Here is a 17,238-nt window from a genome sequence, read left to right on the forward strand (position 1 = left end):
TGCCGCTGCTCTCCATGCTGCCACACTTTGTAACAGGTGGTGGGAAACTCAGTGATTTATGGCCATTAAATTCCCACTGAGCATATGTTGTGGTGACTCCAAGTTCACCACCATGCAAACTACATGTGTACATGAGAAGTGCATCTGTATGCCAGCTCAGGTGTCAGCTCGTGAACGACATCGAAATTACATTCATTTTCTGCTGACTTTACTTACTAAAATTACTTACTAAAACTTAAAAGGGGCGATCGTGGCTCAAGAGTTGGGAGTTCGCCTTGTAATCGGAAGGTTGCCGGTTCGAGCCCCGGCTTGGACAGTCTCGGTCGTTGTGTCCTTGGGCAAGACACTTCACCCGTTGCCTACTGGTGGTGGTCAGAGGGCCCGGTGGCGCTAGTGTCCGGCAGCCTCGCCTCTGCCAGGGTGGCTGTGGCTACAATGTAGCTTGCCATCACCAGTGTGTGAATGGGTGAATGACCGGATATGTAAAGCGCTTTGGGGTCCTTAGGCAGGGCCGGCCCGTGGCATAGGCCGTATAGGCAAATGCTAAGGGCGCCGTCCATCAGGGGGCGCCACGCCAGTGCCACAAATGTTGAAAAAAAAAAAAAGTTGGTACTATTATTTCTAAATACAAAAAATAATCCCACGTTAATTAAAATGCAAAGTAAAGCTTATTTAATAGAAATATTATTTGTTACAACATTACACTACACTGCTGATGTAGGGGGGCGCCACCTAAAATCTTGCCTAGGGCGCCAGATTGATTAGGGCCGTTTCTGTCCTTAGGGACTAGTAAAGCGCTATATAAATACAGGCCATTTACCATTTAAAATATGGTGACATATTTATGATAGGTCCTCACAATATGAGTAATGCCAATTAAGACACATCTGTTACCCGTTTGTATGATATCAGTGTACCTGTAATGGTGGTGAAGTGGGGGGAGTAAGGAAAACATGTAGAACTTCCTGTTTAAACTTTAGGAAAAAGATGCTTTGATTGATACATTTAAACTTTTTGCCATTTACATCATTGTGATAAATCTAAACGAGTTATTTTGTCTTTTTAAAAATACTTTGTTGAAGTTTATTGGATTTATGCATAGTCAAAGATCTTTGCTCATAAAAGCAAACGTCACCAAATGCAGAAAAGGGGCTCTTTCCCAATTTTATCTTTGTACCTGTAGCTATTTTATACAAGCAGTAATGTAGATAACTGTTTCATATGCTGTTGAGATTTGGGTTGTTTATTAAAACAATTATTTATTTGATCCCGTCCTGATTTTGTTGAAGTTTTCTCACTTACAAAGAAATGAACAGTTTCTAATTGTTATCGAAGTTTCATTTGCATGTATATATGCATATATTACTTAAAAAAACAGCTCGCTTTCTTGAAAGCACAGTGAGTGACAAATATTTCTGTTTACAGGATCACGTGTCGCATTTCTGGCTTTTTAATAGAACAGAAATATCTAGGAAAGCTTAGCTACTTAGCGACCGTGGCTCAGGGGGTTGGGAAGCGTATCTGTAACCGGAAGGTCGCCGGTTCGATCCCCGGGCTCTCCGTCCTGGTCGTTGTGTCCTTGGGCAAGACACTTTACCCTACCGCCTACTGGTGATGGCCAGAGGCGCCGATGGCGTGATATGACAGCCTCGCTTCTGTCAGTCTTCCCCAGGGCAGCTGTGGCTACAACTGTAGCTGCCTCCACCAGTGTGTGAATGTGAGAGTGAATGAATAGTGGCATTGGGTGCCTTGAAAAGCGCTATATAAATCCAATCCATTATTATTATTAAAAAAAGTATACACGCATTAGTAAATTAAAGAAAAACTTGTCTCCCTCTTTTTAATTCGACATTTTACATTTAGTTCAATTCAGTCAGCAGCTGTCCAGTGCTCATCCAAAAATAGACCATAATCTCTGATATGAATGTGTAACTTGTATTTACCTGACACCTGCTCATTGAGAGGCTCTTCTTTTCATCTGATGAGTAAGTGAGGACGCAAAGCCATTACAAAGTCGCTTCATTTGAGATCACCAGCTTCCATGTTCTGTTCACCGTCACATCAGCTGCTCATGAGTCAAACCGGTAAACACCTGCTAATCAGATCACTCGTTTCATTAGTTGTGAGGATAACTGACCCACGTGACAACTGAAGAACAGTTTTATTATCACACACACAAAGAGTACATACATTTTTCTCGGTATTTCCAACAATCATATTTCAGTTTGTCTTTTGTGTCTCTTTGCACCTGTAAATGATTGATGTCTAAAAAAAGAAAATGAAACACGTGACCTGCAACTTTCACCTCTTTGCTTCAAGCCGGTGAAGACTTTAAGTGCGGTTGTGTGTACGCTGTTAACAGTATTTGCCAAGACATTCACCGAAGGATGTAAAAGGCGTTTAGCCACTCAACACCACCAGCACACCTAAGCATATTGTCATGCGCAATTACGTGCGGACTTTGAACTAGAGACACTCACAAACATCATAGATCATTTTGGTGAACAGCTGTTGTGCCATAATGTTCATATTTGGACTAGTTTTTACACAAAATAGGTGATTCTATAGAGCCCAGCCCTACAAGCTAAACGATTCAGCCACATTACGCTTTAAAAAAGTAGATGGAGTAGTAGACTTTAAAATCAAGAAACACTCATCAAAATTAAAAGTTTCTGAGTCTTGACACGATGTTGCTCGGCCTGATTGCTTATTCTGGTTGTTTTGGCTCGTTTTCTGCGTGCGCATTAAGCGCGTCATTGTCTGCCAACACCTTTCGCCCTGCGTAAAATCATCGGCAGGACTCGACAAAACACCCACTATCCTCTGTGTATCAGACCTCTCAGTTTGGTCCTAAACTCCTTTCTCATTAGGCAGTAAATGATTGGGTTGAGGCAGCTGTTGGTATGCGCCAGACACACTGTCAGTGGGAACACATACGTATGAACCGTGTAGTACGCATTATCCCAGTTTGCAGCGTTCAGTTTGACCAGTACGCTCCACAAGGTCATGGCATGATTTGGCATCCAGCAAAGAAAGAAGCACAGCACGACGATGGTGATAGATTTTGTAACTTGGGATCTGCGTTTGGGGTTGCTGGTTTTCATACTCCGTTTGCGGATGAAGCGCAGCAGCATGATGTAGCTGATGGACACGATTGACATGGGCAAAACAAAGCCTACGACGATTTTCTGTATGTGGTAGAGTGCTAACCAGTACTGTCCACCTGGAAACCTCAGCAGACACAGTTTTTCTCCAGTTACGCTGGTGACTGTTGAGAAAATCGACGTGGGCGCAGTCGCCAGAGTCGCCAGTGTCCAAATAATTGCGCAGACCCATTTGGCGGAGCACGATCTCCGCGCGGTTCTGTTCTTCAGGGCAGAAGCGACCGACCAGTAGCGGGTCACGCTCATGGCGGTGAGGAAAAACACGCTGGCGTACATGTTCATCACGGTGACGGACAGGATGATTTTGCACATTGCATATCCAAACGGCCAGCTGAAGTCCAGCGCGGTGTCCACGGCCCAGAAAGGCAGGGTGAGAACAAACTGCAGGTCCGTAACGGCCAAATTGAACACGAAAAAGTTCACTCTGGACTTCTTCCTTTCTTGTTTGACCCTGATAAAGAAGAGGACCAGCAGGTTGCCGACCAGACCCGCAGCGCAAACGACCGAATACACCAGACAAATGAAGAATCTCAGAAGCGGGGTCCGGTCTGCGGTCACGTCTATGTCCACGAGGTTTTGGAAGAGCTCCATCTCGGTCACTGACTTGTTCAAATAAAAGCTTTCATTTTCTTCACTCATAATGCCAGCCAGCAGACACTCACAGACACTTCGGGATGAACTAGATGCAGGTGTACACTTTTTTTCTTAAGTCTTTTTATCTTAAGCTAGATCCAAACGGCTGCATCTCAAGAGTGCCACAAACTCATCTGTCTCTATCACCTCCCCTCGCTCGCTCCTTTCTCCAAGGTGCATCATCATCCCGCATCTCCGCTCTCCTTAGCACGACAGGACCACTCACCCCACCAGTCCTAGCCTGTTTGGCGCCCTGGGCGAACACTCCCTCTGCGCCCCCCCCCCCCACACACACACAGATAAAACATATTAAGGATTGTACATTAACATAAAGCTGTTGTACACACACACACACACACACACACACACACACACACACACACACACACACACACACATATGAAGAGAGAGAGAGAGAGTATGCATAGTATGCAAACGCTACCAAACAGCCATCATAATTCGTCATACAATGAGAACAGGACAAATCAACAATTGACACTGACTAATTAATATTAAAATCTGTAACATAATGTATTGTTTGGAGTTTAGTCCGTTACTGTTACTATTTTTACCATTTCTTCTTGGAGCAACTGTAATGCACATAATTTCCTTAGGGATTAATAAAGTATTCTGATTGTTTCAGGATGACCTGCATTATCCAATGACACATCTGCTTACCTGTATCTTTTGCTCGTTTCTCCTCCTCTTCTTTTCTCTTTTTTCTAAACTGAGGACCCGCTGGCTTTGAACTTTTCTTGTCCATCTTCCATTGGTTTTAATTTTGCACTGCAGTATGAACACCCATCCCTCAACCCAAGGATCACCACAACATGATCTAACACACCTACACCTTAGTTCACAGATTCACTTTGTCTAGGGTGCATTTCTGAGATTTCACACAACCCAGGATTCAAATCATGAATACATAATGGGCTTGGATTTACATCATTATGAATGAAATGCGCTCTATTTGGAAGCAGCCGCCCCCTCCTCCCCTTTCGACGGGTTGTGTGTGAGACTTTAAATCATCAAACTGTAAATTTTAAATTGTTATTGATCCCTTTATCCCTAGTCCTAAAGTGTATATTTATTTTCTTACTCTTCTTATATATATTGTTTGTTTACTTGCACTGCTGTAACTGGAGCCTCGTTGTCTCGTCTCTCTATATACTGGACTGTAGCGGAGATGACAAAGTTTACTTTGACTTCAGCAGCAAGCAGGTGCACCGAGGGCTCTCGCGCTCACTTTTCGTGTATAGAATTTCGAAAAAACATCAGTGCAAATTATAAGTCTGTATTATAATGTCTGGTGTTTTCGTGTTTGTTGGTTTGTTTTTATTTTGTTTTATTTTGCGAGTTGGTTATTGGATGCTGCTCCAGCCAGCCAGAGAATCCCCCGCCGCCCCGCCCTCTCCTCTCTGCGCCGCAAGCAGCAGGCGCACCTCGCAAACGGAGGGCGCCCTTATTCCCAGCAAATGGGCGATAGAAAACCGATCGGTGCCTATGCCATTCCCAATATGCGCTGGCTGACGTCGGGGCAGCATGAGTACGAGCAATTTTTTTAAATTTTTTTTTTACCGATACCCGTAATGTCGCCCCCCACCACGATGCCGCGCCCGGGCAACCACCCGTGTCGCCCGTATCTAAAACCGCTACTGCACCCCACCCCTCTCCACCCTCCGCCTCTCGACCGGAAGGTGGAGTCGAAGTGTTTGGCGAGCTCAAGGTTCGACCATCAGAGCGCGCTCCTTCATCAAACCCCGGAAGGCGCGTGCAGTTAATCATTTCATAATTATGTTAATTAATCAAATGTTCCTGTCAGGTTGCGCTTTTGTCACCGGCGGAACCGAGCGAGTCTGTCCAAGCTCTGACCGTCATTTACAAGCAAGCGAAAAGTTCAAGACGACTCTCCACCGCCACCCAGTGTTCAGATAAAATAATGCACCATGATCCAGCAGAGAAAACAAGAGCTCCCTTCGTGCGGAGGAGTATTAGGGCCACATTAAGAAAACATATATATTATTGATCATTTTTGAATAAAGTCGAAATGTGCAGATTACAGTTGTTATTTCAAGACAATCTGTCACGGCTGCTCTACTTTACATACAGCTTATACTTTACAAAATGCTTTGTGTACACGAGTTTGTGAAACAAGTTGATCAGCCGTCTTGCGATACAACATACATGCTCTTTATTACACGAGGGTGGAACCATCAATAAACTCGCATCTGTCCATGACGGAGCATTTCATTTTGTACAAATTCGGCCAACTCTTCCAAGTTTGTGTTTTTTCCTTCTTTTCCGCGTCCTTAATGATCACCACAATGTGCTTATTAGCTAAAAGAGAAATCATGTCCTTCCTTGTTACTACACCGATTCTGAAGTGTGATTTCAGAATCGATTCACGAACTCACACGATACAGCAACCGTGGCAGCTTGTCTTGAAACAACTGTAATCATATATATATATATATATATATATATATATATATATATATATATATATATATACACACACACACACACACACACATATATATATATATATATATATGTGTGTGTGTGTGTGTGTGTGTGTGTGTGTGTATATATATATATATATATATATATATAAAAATGTGGCACCTAATACTCCACCCCACCGATAGGGCAGAAGCTATACTACAACTTTGATGTTTTATGCTGACGTCAGCAGTGTTAATACGGAAATGGTCATGTCATAAAATGCTGTATTTTAAAAAGTGAGCCAAAGACAGTGTTTATGTCTCCCAGTGACTACTATACTGCTTTAAAGTTTCAGATCATCCAATGGATCTAAAGCTTTTTCCTAATTGTGTGACCCTGACCTTTGACCTTAAATTGTTTTATTATCTTTGCCCATATGACTGGAGCAGAACTGACTGAAATCTTTGTCTTCTATAAGCTGTAAAAACATAAGACTTTCAGATATATTCGTGCAGTGTGTGATTTTGTAAAACTTTATGGCGTCATTGTGACGTATTGAAAAAAAAAGCGTTGCACAGCTCTCTGTGCCCTTTCATATATTACTCAATATGATTTGTTGAAATTTTTTTTAAGATGAACTTTGACCTTAGGTGCTAACAGTGAAGGTCAAACACTAAGCCAACTTAGGTATTCATGTACCCCAGGCCTAGCATATTATTGTAAACTTTGAAGATGATCAAACTGTAAGTAATCTAAATCTTTTAACTTATTATTTGTTGTGATCTTGAGCTTTTACTGGTATCTACCGTCAGTCTACCGCCTACACTACTTCCAAACAAACAGTAGCGATTACATATGCCCTCCGTTCGGGAGGAGAACTAAAAGGATTAAAAGAAGAAAGACGAAACTCACCAAGAGAAATAGCAGAATGCATTTTATTACATCTAAACTTTTCTACATAAACAAGTAACATTCAATAAGTAAACAATTTCGTCCAATGCAGGTAATAAATATTTTTTTTTTCCCACTTGGTATATTTGTACAAACTGACACGGGTCTAACTGTACACCGTCTTCTCCTTTCCCTCCTTTCAGGTTTGTTTTCCAGATTGGAGCCACGAAACAGAACCTGTGAATGTTTTAAGGCAGTGAGTGCAGATGTCGTCTCAAGTCTGACTTTGATATCGTTTTCATAGCGTGGAACTCGTTATTGGCCACGGTCGTATTTTTTTTCTTTTCCCTGTTTTTTTTGGTTCGTTTTTGTTTTTTAAATAATAGTACAGCTTCCATTTTCTAAAAAATATATAAATTATTTTATTCTCTCGCTCTGAATCGACGCACAAAAGCATACAAACGGACATCAAACACCCATGTCTGGATCTGAATCTTTCAGTTTTCAGTGTTCCACACGAACATAATATACACGTCGCTGATTTTTCCCTTTTGTTTAAGGTCATGACAACCAAAGAGTTGAGTTGCTTGTCGAGGCTGACTGTGGAGTACTTTTGAAAACACACTTAGGAGTAACTACTGTTTTAAAAAAAACAAAAGTGGCCTTATTCCACATGTTCTGTGTGTGTGTGTGTGTGTGTGTGTGTGTGTTGCTGAGGAGGGACTGAGAAAGCCGCGACCTTGTGCTTATCCATCCTGTTTGTTAGAGTGAAATAAACCCAGCTCAATAAAGACTGCTTCGCCCTAAACACTTGCTGCGAATGAAACCACAGGAGGAGGGAGCAGCGGACACCTAAACGAGGTGGAGTTGGATCGGACCTTTCCCCGCCTTCACCACAAACACATTCAACACGGTCTCTTCTCCCACTTCATGTTGCCATCGTGACCTGCTGCCCAACGAGCGCCACGACAGACGTTTCAATAAATTAAGACGGTGATGGGATTCATTCAGTTACTGTGACCACCTCATCAAGTATCCAAACACTGCTGCTTAGTTATAAAACTGACGTGAGAGAACGTGAAGGACCGAAGGTTTCACCAGCAAAGCAAGCCAGGGGAGCTGAGATAAAGGCACAAACGCACAGGCTCACGTAGTTCCTGCTGCCCAGAAACGATCAACTCACCGAGCCTGAGCCGCAAGCGAACAGCAACAGTTCACTTTGGGAGTGAAATCCACACGATTTCCACAACGAATGCTCTCGCATGCAGCTTCCTGCCTACGTGACATGGTTCTCATGGGTGACAACCATCAAAAGAACAAAACAAAACAACCCACCAAAGTTAAATATTGACATAATGGTAATAATATCATAAATAATGTGGTTCCTCTTTGCCTACGGTTATGGTTGGAGACTCTCTGCAATCTGAAAATCCTGCCACAAAACACACAAACAGATCGACAGATTAATCTGATCGGCAGTAGCTTTTCACCTCGTTTTCTCCGAATATAACAATAAAATCACCGTCAATCGTGAAGTGGAAATCTGGTTTAATGACAGGCCTGTATGCACATGACCAGGTGTTTTTAGGCTGGTTCCAGGAATCAGAGAAGTGCATCGATTGGAACATTTAGAAAATCCATCAAACTGCCTGCGGAAGATCCCATGTATCAAAGGATTAAATTAGCACTTGGAGCAAAACACTATGCAGATCCCCACCCAAACAGTTTAAAGATGGAGGAGCTGTTTTTGTTTTTTAATTTGTACTCATTAAAAACACAAGGAGAATAACAAATAATCCCGTTTGAATACACGTTTTCTTTGAACAGAGAAAACGTGTACGCACTTTTATTTTCTGAAACAAGATTAGCAACTCTGACAGAATACAAGGTGGTTAAACTTAAACAGCTGTTAAAGAGAGGATCACTAAATCCAAAATATAATTTTAAATTTTTATTCCTGCAATCATTTATCTTTGCTGCTGTGGCTCTGTGTTGAGACCTTCCTTGCTTACACATAGATGGAGAACTGGAGATGTGATATTACGTCAGGCGCTGTGTTAAAGATGGAGCTGAGATTAAGGTGGGTTGCAAAGCGGCTTGCAGATGCTTCAGGTGACTGGGCCTGGCTTTGAAATCAGCTGATCTGCTGGGGTTGGGGTGATCTTACCTCTGTTGTCAATTTGAACCTTTTTCTTCTTTTTTTTAAATTATAGGTTCTTGTTGTTATTGAAGGGGGATTAATGTTTCACTGAGATGAGCTAAAGCTTAAAGGCAGCTGTGGGAACACGGCAAAAAGCTTTAAATCTTTTGACACTAAAGGCTCTGAACGGTTTTTCTTCCGCCTGGCCAAAGCAGCAAAAATGCCCAAACCTGCACGTGACCGCCACTTGAATAGAAAAACCTTTAAATTCCTGACAGAATCAAACAATATTTCAACGAATATCTACAGCAACTCTTCATTAAACTGTTTACTGACAACCCATCGGGTGCTCACTCACACCGACTCGGTCATTTCTTAACGGTAAGCAGCAGGAACTCGAAGCGCATTAAATCAAGCGCGTAATAATAACGCATGTGTTTTGTGCCCTTATCGTAAATATTACCCAAGTCAGCTCCAGAGAAAACACACACGCACGCACACACGCGTCATTTCCATTTATGAGTGACTACACAACACCTTTCTGAGAAGTTGTGCTGCTGGCAGGGAAAAAACAAAGAAGTAAAATGCACATTAAATAAAGTCATATAACATCAGTTCCCAGAGACTCACACACTCTCAGTCATGGAATTCAAACATTATGTAAAAATATAATGTACAGAAATATGAATACAAAATAAATAAAATACTGTACGACATACACGACACAGACGAGACTTGTTCTGGCAAATGACTGAGTCAGTCTGAGAGGTGGGGGGCGGGTTCCCATGAGAAGACCTGGGAAAAGATTTACAAATGCCAAGAGAGAGACACAGAGGGCGAGACAGGGAAGGGTGTATCTGGTTTGTCGAGAGTGGAGGGACAGGGCAGAGGATCTAATGTGATGGGTTGTGCTGTCAGAAGCGATTATCTCACGGTGGCGGGGATAATTAGGCTCTGACGGGAACTGCCCGTGTCCGACCTCTGGAAGAAGAGCGTCTAAGAGAGACGGATAACAGGGGACTCTGAGAAAGTTTCAAGGACACAGAGAAAGGGGGAGGTGGGGTGTGCTGAACGGGCACCGGGATTAACGGTGTCACCAGTAATGTGACCAGATTACAGAGGATCTCTGCAACATGGATCTGTTAATAACCTGAGGGGAGCAGAAAGCGCAAGCGTGTCCAGTCTTAAAACTGCAAACCTTTCACTTTTTTAAGCTGAACGTTAACGCCGTCCTAAAACCGCTGCGCTGTTCTGACACTTCCACATCACGCTCTGAACATTGCAGAGGTTTTTTTTCATTTAAGAAGCAGACAGGCAATGTATTTTTAAACCATCTGACTCGGTGCCCGGTCTAAAAAGGGACAAGCTGAGATTGCCTTCTTCAACTGTGTCCCACTATTATCTGCTTTTCCCAAATAAAACTCCTGAGATGATATCAGTCACAGGTCTGATCTTCAGAAGATGCATTAAAAGGAAAGTGGGCCAGGGGTTGTGGGTAAGCTTTTAAGACATTAATCTGAGCAAAAAACAAGAACAAAAAACCCCCAAAAACAAAAGAACAGGCACAACTTTAAGCTTAGTCACGTGCTATGGACGCCTGTATCTTTAAAAAGGCCTAGCGCTGCTACAACACCAATTTGACCTTCATCATCAACAGAGAAGACGAGACACGGTGGGCAGAGGATTAAGTGGCTTAAAGGAAGGACAGCAGACTGAAAAGACTGTGACGCACAGATCAAACTACCCTCTTGATTATTTTGATCATATTCAGGTGTGTGGTTTTTTTGTCGTTTTTTTTTTTTTTTGGGGGGGGGGGCATTGTGCAAATGAAATAAACAACTGTAACTGTTCCATCGAAAACCTCTAAACTGGCAGGTATAAATAGTTTCACTTCTAAATGCTGTCTGCAGGTAGAGTCTCTAAAAGGAGGCGGGAATTGAGGAGAGGAAATGAAAAACATTAAAATAAAATGGAAATGGCTAATTCCACACTCCCCACAGCATCAACCTGAAGGTCAAAGGGAATGCATATATATTCATATATATATATATATTTCTAAAGGCTTAAATATCATACATAACTTAAAAGCATAATAAAATTATTAGCACATGAATAAACTGTATATTCAGCGTCTGAAAAGCTCCCGTCGTCGGCCATGAATTTGAACGTGAGAAAAAGAGAACAGCACGCAGAGAGAAGTGAAGTTTAGATCGGAGAAATGCAAATCTGACATCTGGAAACGGGGTATAGCTAAAAGAGAGCAAACCACATGGCAACAGGCATATGAATGAGCTCGTGTTTGTGTGAGAACACACAAAAAAATTAAATCCGACTCAGTCCTCCACTTACAAACAACGACTGAAGCAGCTCTCTAGACTGAAATTGTCCCGATTTAACATACAAAAGTAAAAGAGGAAAATAGATTCTGTTCTCTGTACACGGTGCCGCTCCTTTGTTTTTATTTAAAAAAAAAAAAAAAAAAAGAGAAAAGAGCCCCCCCTCCTTTGTGTTTTTGCTCAGGTAGCATCTTTGCTCGTTGTGCCGGGTTGGTACCAGTATAGCAGTAACGTGGGTTCACATGCTGGACAGGTTTCTGATCTAAAGTCAGCACACCAACACAATGTCCACACCTTTAAGTGATGACTCGGGACTGGACTAGGATCAGTTGTCCGCTCATATTATTAGTGCTCTTCTTGAGACCGACTCGTCGTCACGGCTCCTCGAATGTTCAGGGTTTGATGACTCGCGGGGGGTGGGGTGGGGGGGGCAGTCTAGTTTCTTAAAAGTCACCCCTCGCGGTTGAGTTTGTTACTGGATTCCAGCTGTGCCCGCGCCGTCATCTCCACTCATCCAGGGTCAGTCCAACGATATAACATCGGGTATCCCGCCGTAAATAGCCGCCACCGCAGCTTCAGTGCTGCTCCGGCTGGCCACCACCCCGGGATGCGTGTGTGAGGAGTGTGAGCTCGAATGTGAGGACGAGTGTGTCGAATGAGTGTCACGGAGGCTGCTGGACGAGACCAGGCTGCTGGTGCTGCCCGAATTGCTCACCCCGTTGGTCGGCGCTGTCAGCGAAGGCGCAGAGGAGACTGCCGATTGGTCGAGGAACAGGTGGGAGGCGGAGGAGGAGGTGGTGTAGGGCATGAAGCGGTTGAGAAGCAGCTCGTGGTCTTCTGAGGCCGAGGCAGCCGCCGCTGCTGCCATAACCATGTTGTAATGCTGAAAGGAGGCAGAAACAGAAGCAGGGAGGGGGTGTTAGTGAGGCACAAAGTCCTGAAAGACCCAGATGTGGGTCAGTTTAAGTCTGAGAGTAGTTCAAATATCATTCACCCATCTGCATATCCTGCTTTTATGTTTCTCATTTACTAACAACACATTCAAACAGCGAGAACATAAGAGAAGAATAAGAGAAACATAAGAGATTACTAAACTATCCCAGACAAACAGACAGAACTCTAACAGGCAATCATTGTGCATTTCACGCAGGTGAGCTGTTCTGCATAAGATACAGTTTAATAACAGACAATGTAGTGCTCTGTCATGGTGAAGAGAGAGGTGAGTGTAAAAGCAAAGATGTGCCTACGCTCAAATATGGTCACAAGCTCTGGGTAGCGACCGAAAGAATGAGATCATGGATACACGTGGTGGAAAAGAGATTTCTCAGAAGACCTCCCTTAGAGATAGGGTGAGGAGTTTAGCCATTTGGGCAGGGCTCACAGTAGAGCCACTGTTCATCCACATCAAAAGCAGCCAGCTGAGGTGGCTTAGGTGTCTGACAAGGATGCCTCCTTGGCATGGTGTTCCAGGCATGTCCCATTGGGAGGAGGCCTCAGGGTTGCCCCAAGACACGTCAGAGAGATTCCATCTCTTGGCAGGCCTCCGCTGGCCTTGCTGTTTCCTCAGATAAGCTGGAGGAGGTTTAGAGGGAGGCTGCTGGCTCCGTGACCCAGCCCCGGATCAGCAGAAGACAATAGATGGATGGCGTTCCATTTTACTAAAGTGTGTATAGTGTGATCTTGTTAGTTTCACTTCACAACAACAGTCATCTATCTCAAGGTTCTTTGTAAGGTAAGGTAATACCTAGGTATGGTAAGATAAGACTTAGGTATACCTAAGTCTTTGTTCATATGGGACAGAGATATCCCATATAAATGATGGTTTAGCGAGAGTGGGGAAATAGAACTCCATTAAACAGGAAGCGACTTTTACCTGAACCACAGAGAGTGTGAAAGGTGGAAATAGTCATCTGCTGTTTCTGAAGTCATGACTTGCTCCATTATAGAACACATTATGACCAGGAATAAAAAAAAAAACAGCCAAGCCAACTTTATTTATAAAGCACTTTAAAAACAGCAACCACTGACCAAAGTGCTGATAGGTAGATAAATAGACTGAATATGACCCAAAATGAGCGACTTAGCCCATAAACTCAGCAAGAGAGAGTCAAGAAGACAGAAAGAAGTTTCCCTTCAGACTTCTACATGACCCAAAGTCTGGAAAAACAGATATCGCCATCTGGTGGTCTTCGAAGGGGGGGGGGGGCACATACGGCGAGCTCTCCAAAAACTCTTTAACTCAAATCTCACGTATTATACTGCATGTACAGTCGCTGTCACAGGTATGGATACATGCAGTTGTGAAGAATGTGTAAAACTGACCTACGCCTGTAAGTCATTACAGGTGACCACTGGAGCACAGGTGTATTTAAAACTTTCAGGAAGCAACGAAACCGCTCTCCAACAAAAACTCCTCACTGTGAAGTCTGTGGATTCATGCAAAGCAATACTGACTCTTGATGTGCAGTTGCTGTTGAATTTTAATACTATTTTAGACACATATGGCATCCCATTCATCCTCACTGGCAGAAGAAATCCCAGATGCAGATAACAGCTGGATATTGCACTACTGAAGCTATGCAAGACACTCTCATTTGGCAAACCTTCATCTCTCCTTAAATAACCAGTACAGACTACAGCCCAGAGGCAGAAGAAATAAAAACACTCGGTAACAGACACATTTTATGAGAAATAACACAAAGAGGGCAGCTTGTTTCTGAGGAGGGCTAAAAACAAAGCTTGTGCTTTCTTTTTTTTCCATAAGCACGTTTTGAACATTTTGTTCTCACAGGCTTCCAGGATTTTACTGAAAACAACAAAGTGTTTCAGCTGCTAAATTCAGCCACGTTTACACAATATCAAACACTGCTGTACGTACCGGATGATTGTCCCCTTGAAGAAAAGAGAAAAAATTCAACTCTGGAAATAAAGTAGAGAAAAAGTCAGTGATGAATATCACAAATGCAAATACATATTGTATGGTTTGTTTGTTTTTTAAGTTAAGAGAAGTCAGAAGCACAGAGAGGCACAAATCTGTGAAATAGGCAAGGTCGATTCATTAAACGTTAAAGAGTTAAGTTCAGTTGCAATTTTAAGCTTTTTGCCTTTTCCATTGTGTTTTCTTTCAGAATTTACTGTGCAAAAGTCTTGAGCCACCTCCTTGTCAGAAAAATGGGAAATAGGCACAACAATATATTGAAACACCTGCAATCATACATGGAAATACAGTGCTGTTATTGTTAGAGTTTATGACCATAGCAACCTGAGCATGCCCAGTCTCAGCTGAAGTCAGAAGCTAAGCAGGGTAGGGGATGGTTAGCACTTGGATGAAAGACCGTCTGGGAATACCAGCTGCTGTAAGCTTTGGGGTGGCTGTAGCTCAGGAAGTAGAGCAGGTTATCTACTATTCTGTTGGTGGTTTGATCCCTGGCTGCTCCAGTCTGCATGCCAAATATCACTGGGCAAGACAGGTTGACCCAAGTTACTCTCCGAACATCCATCGCAGTATGAAAGTTTGTCCTTTTAATGCATTTGTAATGTTTGGGATCATTTTCAGCATGAAGTTGTTGTAAATGAGACGCTTTCCACATGTTATTGCATAATGAATCAATGTCTTTTCTGCATTAATCAAAGAGAGGCTACAGTTTGTTTGTTTTTTTTTAAGCCTGACATTTTTTGGTCTTATCACTTCTTTTGTCCTCCACTTATGCAGTTTCTTCAGTGTTTTTAAGGACACATTGCACACTACACTGAGATCAGTTAACTAATAGCTCTTTAGGAATCACTGTGTTAGAGCAAAAATACTATTTTATATCTGTCAAACTGTGTTAGCTCTGGCATTTTTCATCTGATTCAACTAAAGAAAGTATGAAAATGGCAAACTTTTGTGTCAGGCTACTACTAACAAAGTGCTAAAGATAGAATTTAAAATGCGTTGCTAAATTGTCTGTTATGTGTAAACACAACACTGCTTCTTCTCTTGAGTTAGGAGCATTTATTATTAATTATTACTTCTACTGAATGAGCCACGATGAGCCAAAGACCTTCAGAAAGCCTGGAGAACTGCTGCACTTTGAAAAATGACAACAAAGCGTGGCTCACTGGAAGATAAACAGGAAGAAATGAGAGGTGACTCAAGACTTTTGCACAATACTTTTGTTATGTTAGAACAGTGTGGCTCTTTGGCAGAATTTTACATAAAGTTAGCACAATTTTAACAAAATTTGGCTACACACTGTGAATGATATAGGTTATAGTTAGGTTTACATAAATGCACTGTACACAACAGTATCTTTACTAATGCACATGTATTCATGAATACTTGCAAAGCATCCTGTATGTCATTACCTGAAAGGTCATTGGGGGTGTGGTAGTAGGGCCTGTAGTCCTGGATGAGAGGGGGGACAGGAGGGATGTAGCTGGTGTCTATCCCGGGCATGCTGGGGGTACGGCTCACAGGAGAGGCCTGATGGTGCAGGTTCAACACGCTAAAGGCAAACACAGAGGAAGAAGACGAAGAGATAAAGAACTAAAGAAGCCACGTAACTTCTAATAAGGCTTTTATGATGTGTCACGTGTACTGGGATAAACCACAGGGCCGTCCTGTCACCTTCAATTAGAAAAGTAACACTCACAGGATTCATTAAAGAGAAATGGGAGCAGCAGATGCACCTAATGAATTTTGGATTGGTAGAAAAGGCAGCTGTTTAAATTTCATAGCCATACTAAAGCTGGATTCAAGACTTCAGTCGGGTCTGTTTGTCGGCAGTTTTGAAATTTTGCGACAAACTATGATTGGCTGAACTTTGATTCCTGTTTGCAAAAAAGGCAAGCGAGGCGAGTTATGGAAAGTCAATCGGGTCATCAGACACAAATGTTTCGTCGACACGCTCGGGCACCGACTGCGAGCGCCGATGTGAAATGTCAAGAAGATGCTGTGCTCATGAATCATTTAAGCAGAGAGACAAAACTGCCCACGCGAGCGGCTAAAACGAGCATCAATTTCACATTTAATCAAATTCAACCTGCCTGCGGAGATTAAATCAGCATCTAGGGTGTGTGCTCGCCTCACCCTTTGTTGATGACGGGTGGCGAGGTCGGGGACATCGAAGGGCACGCTCTTTTGATAGGAGGAGGCAGCGTTGGGGGCGGCGGCGGCGGCGAATCCGGTCCTTCATCGTCTGAGGAGCTGTCCAGTGTCAAGTCGATCACTTCCACTTTCTTGCCGTTGCTGCTGTCGCTGCCTCCGTGGCTGGATGCCGAGGAGCTCCGCTGATCTGAGCCTGCGGCGGTCCGGCATGAGCCTGTAGAGCGGCGGTGATGTATCAGTTTGTGCAAATGTTTTTGCTTTTCAGAGACTGAACAGTTAAAAAAAACAAAACACAACTTCTCCCAACAGATGCCTCGCCTAATTAAAGCTGGGATCACTAAAGGCAGGCTTTCAGGCTAGCATTCCCCTTCCCTCCCTCCTTGTTTATCCCTCATCTCACCATCCAGCCCATTGTTATAGGAAGCAGAGGACACCTCCTGCACTTCCTTCTTAGACCTCATGGGGGCCCAGCTGCCATCCTCCTTAAACTGGATCTCATCACAGTCCGTGCAGCTATTGAGGATCTCTACAAAAAGCCTG

The 17,238-nt window shown here is 43.1% G+C and overlaps 2 protein-coding genes across 3 annotated transcripts in view; both read right to left on the reverse strand.

Moving 5' to 3' along the window:
• Window positions 1-1,810: 1,810 nt before the first annotated feature.
• Window positions 1,811-6,237, reverse strand: rxfp3.3a1 (relaxin family peptide receptor 3.3a1). Its single transcript, XM_026161367.2, has one exon. It carries the CDS (start codon window positions 3,801-3,803, stop codon window positions 2,817-2,819), a length of 987 nt encoding a protein of 328 aa, XP_026017152.1. The 5' UTR covers window positions 3,804-6,237; the 3' UTR covers window positions 1,811-2,816.
• Window positions 6,238-7,161: 924 nt separating this feature from the next.
• LOC113019428 (E3 SUMO-protein ligase PIAS1-like) overlaps window positions 7,162-17,238 on the reverse strand; it is a 57,650-nt gene continuing 47,573 nt past the window's right edge. For both annotated transcript variants that reach the window (XM_026163153.2, XM_026163161.2), the window contains exons 9-13: window positions 17,099-17,235; window positions 16,681-16,912; window positions 15,957-16,096; window positions 14,488-14,528; window positions 7,162-12,492 (exon numbers count right to left, since the gene is read on the reverse strand). In XM_026163153.2, coding sequence (XP_026018938.1) covers window positions 12,130-12,492; window positions 14,488-14,528; window positions 15,957-16,096; window positions 16,681-16,912; window positions 17,099-17,235 — 913 coding nt within the window. In that variant the 3' untranslated portion in view covers window positions 7,162-12,129. The remainder of the gene's footprint in view (window positions 12,493-14,487; window positions 14,529-15,956; window positions 16,097-16,680; window positions 16,913-17,098; window positions 17,236-17,238) is intronic.

Source organism: Astatotilapia calliptera, chromosome 1 (genome assembly GCF_964374335.1).
Source record: "Astatotilapia calliptera chromosome 1, fAstCal68.1, whole genome shotgun sequence".
Taxonomy (NCBI): Eukaryota; Metazoa; Chordata; class Actinopteri; order Cichliformes; family Cichlidae; genus Astatotilapia; species Astatotilapia calliptera.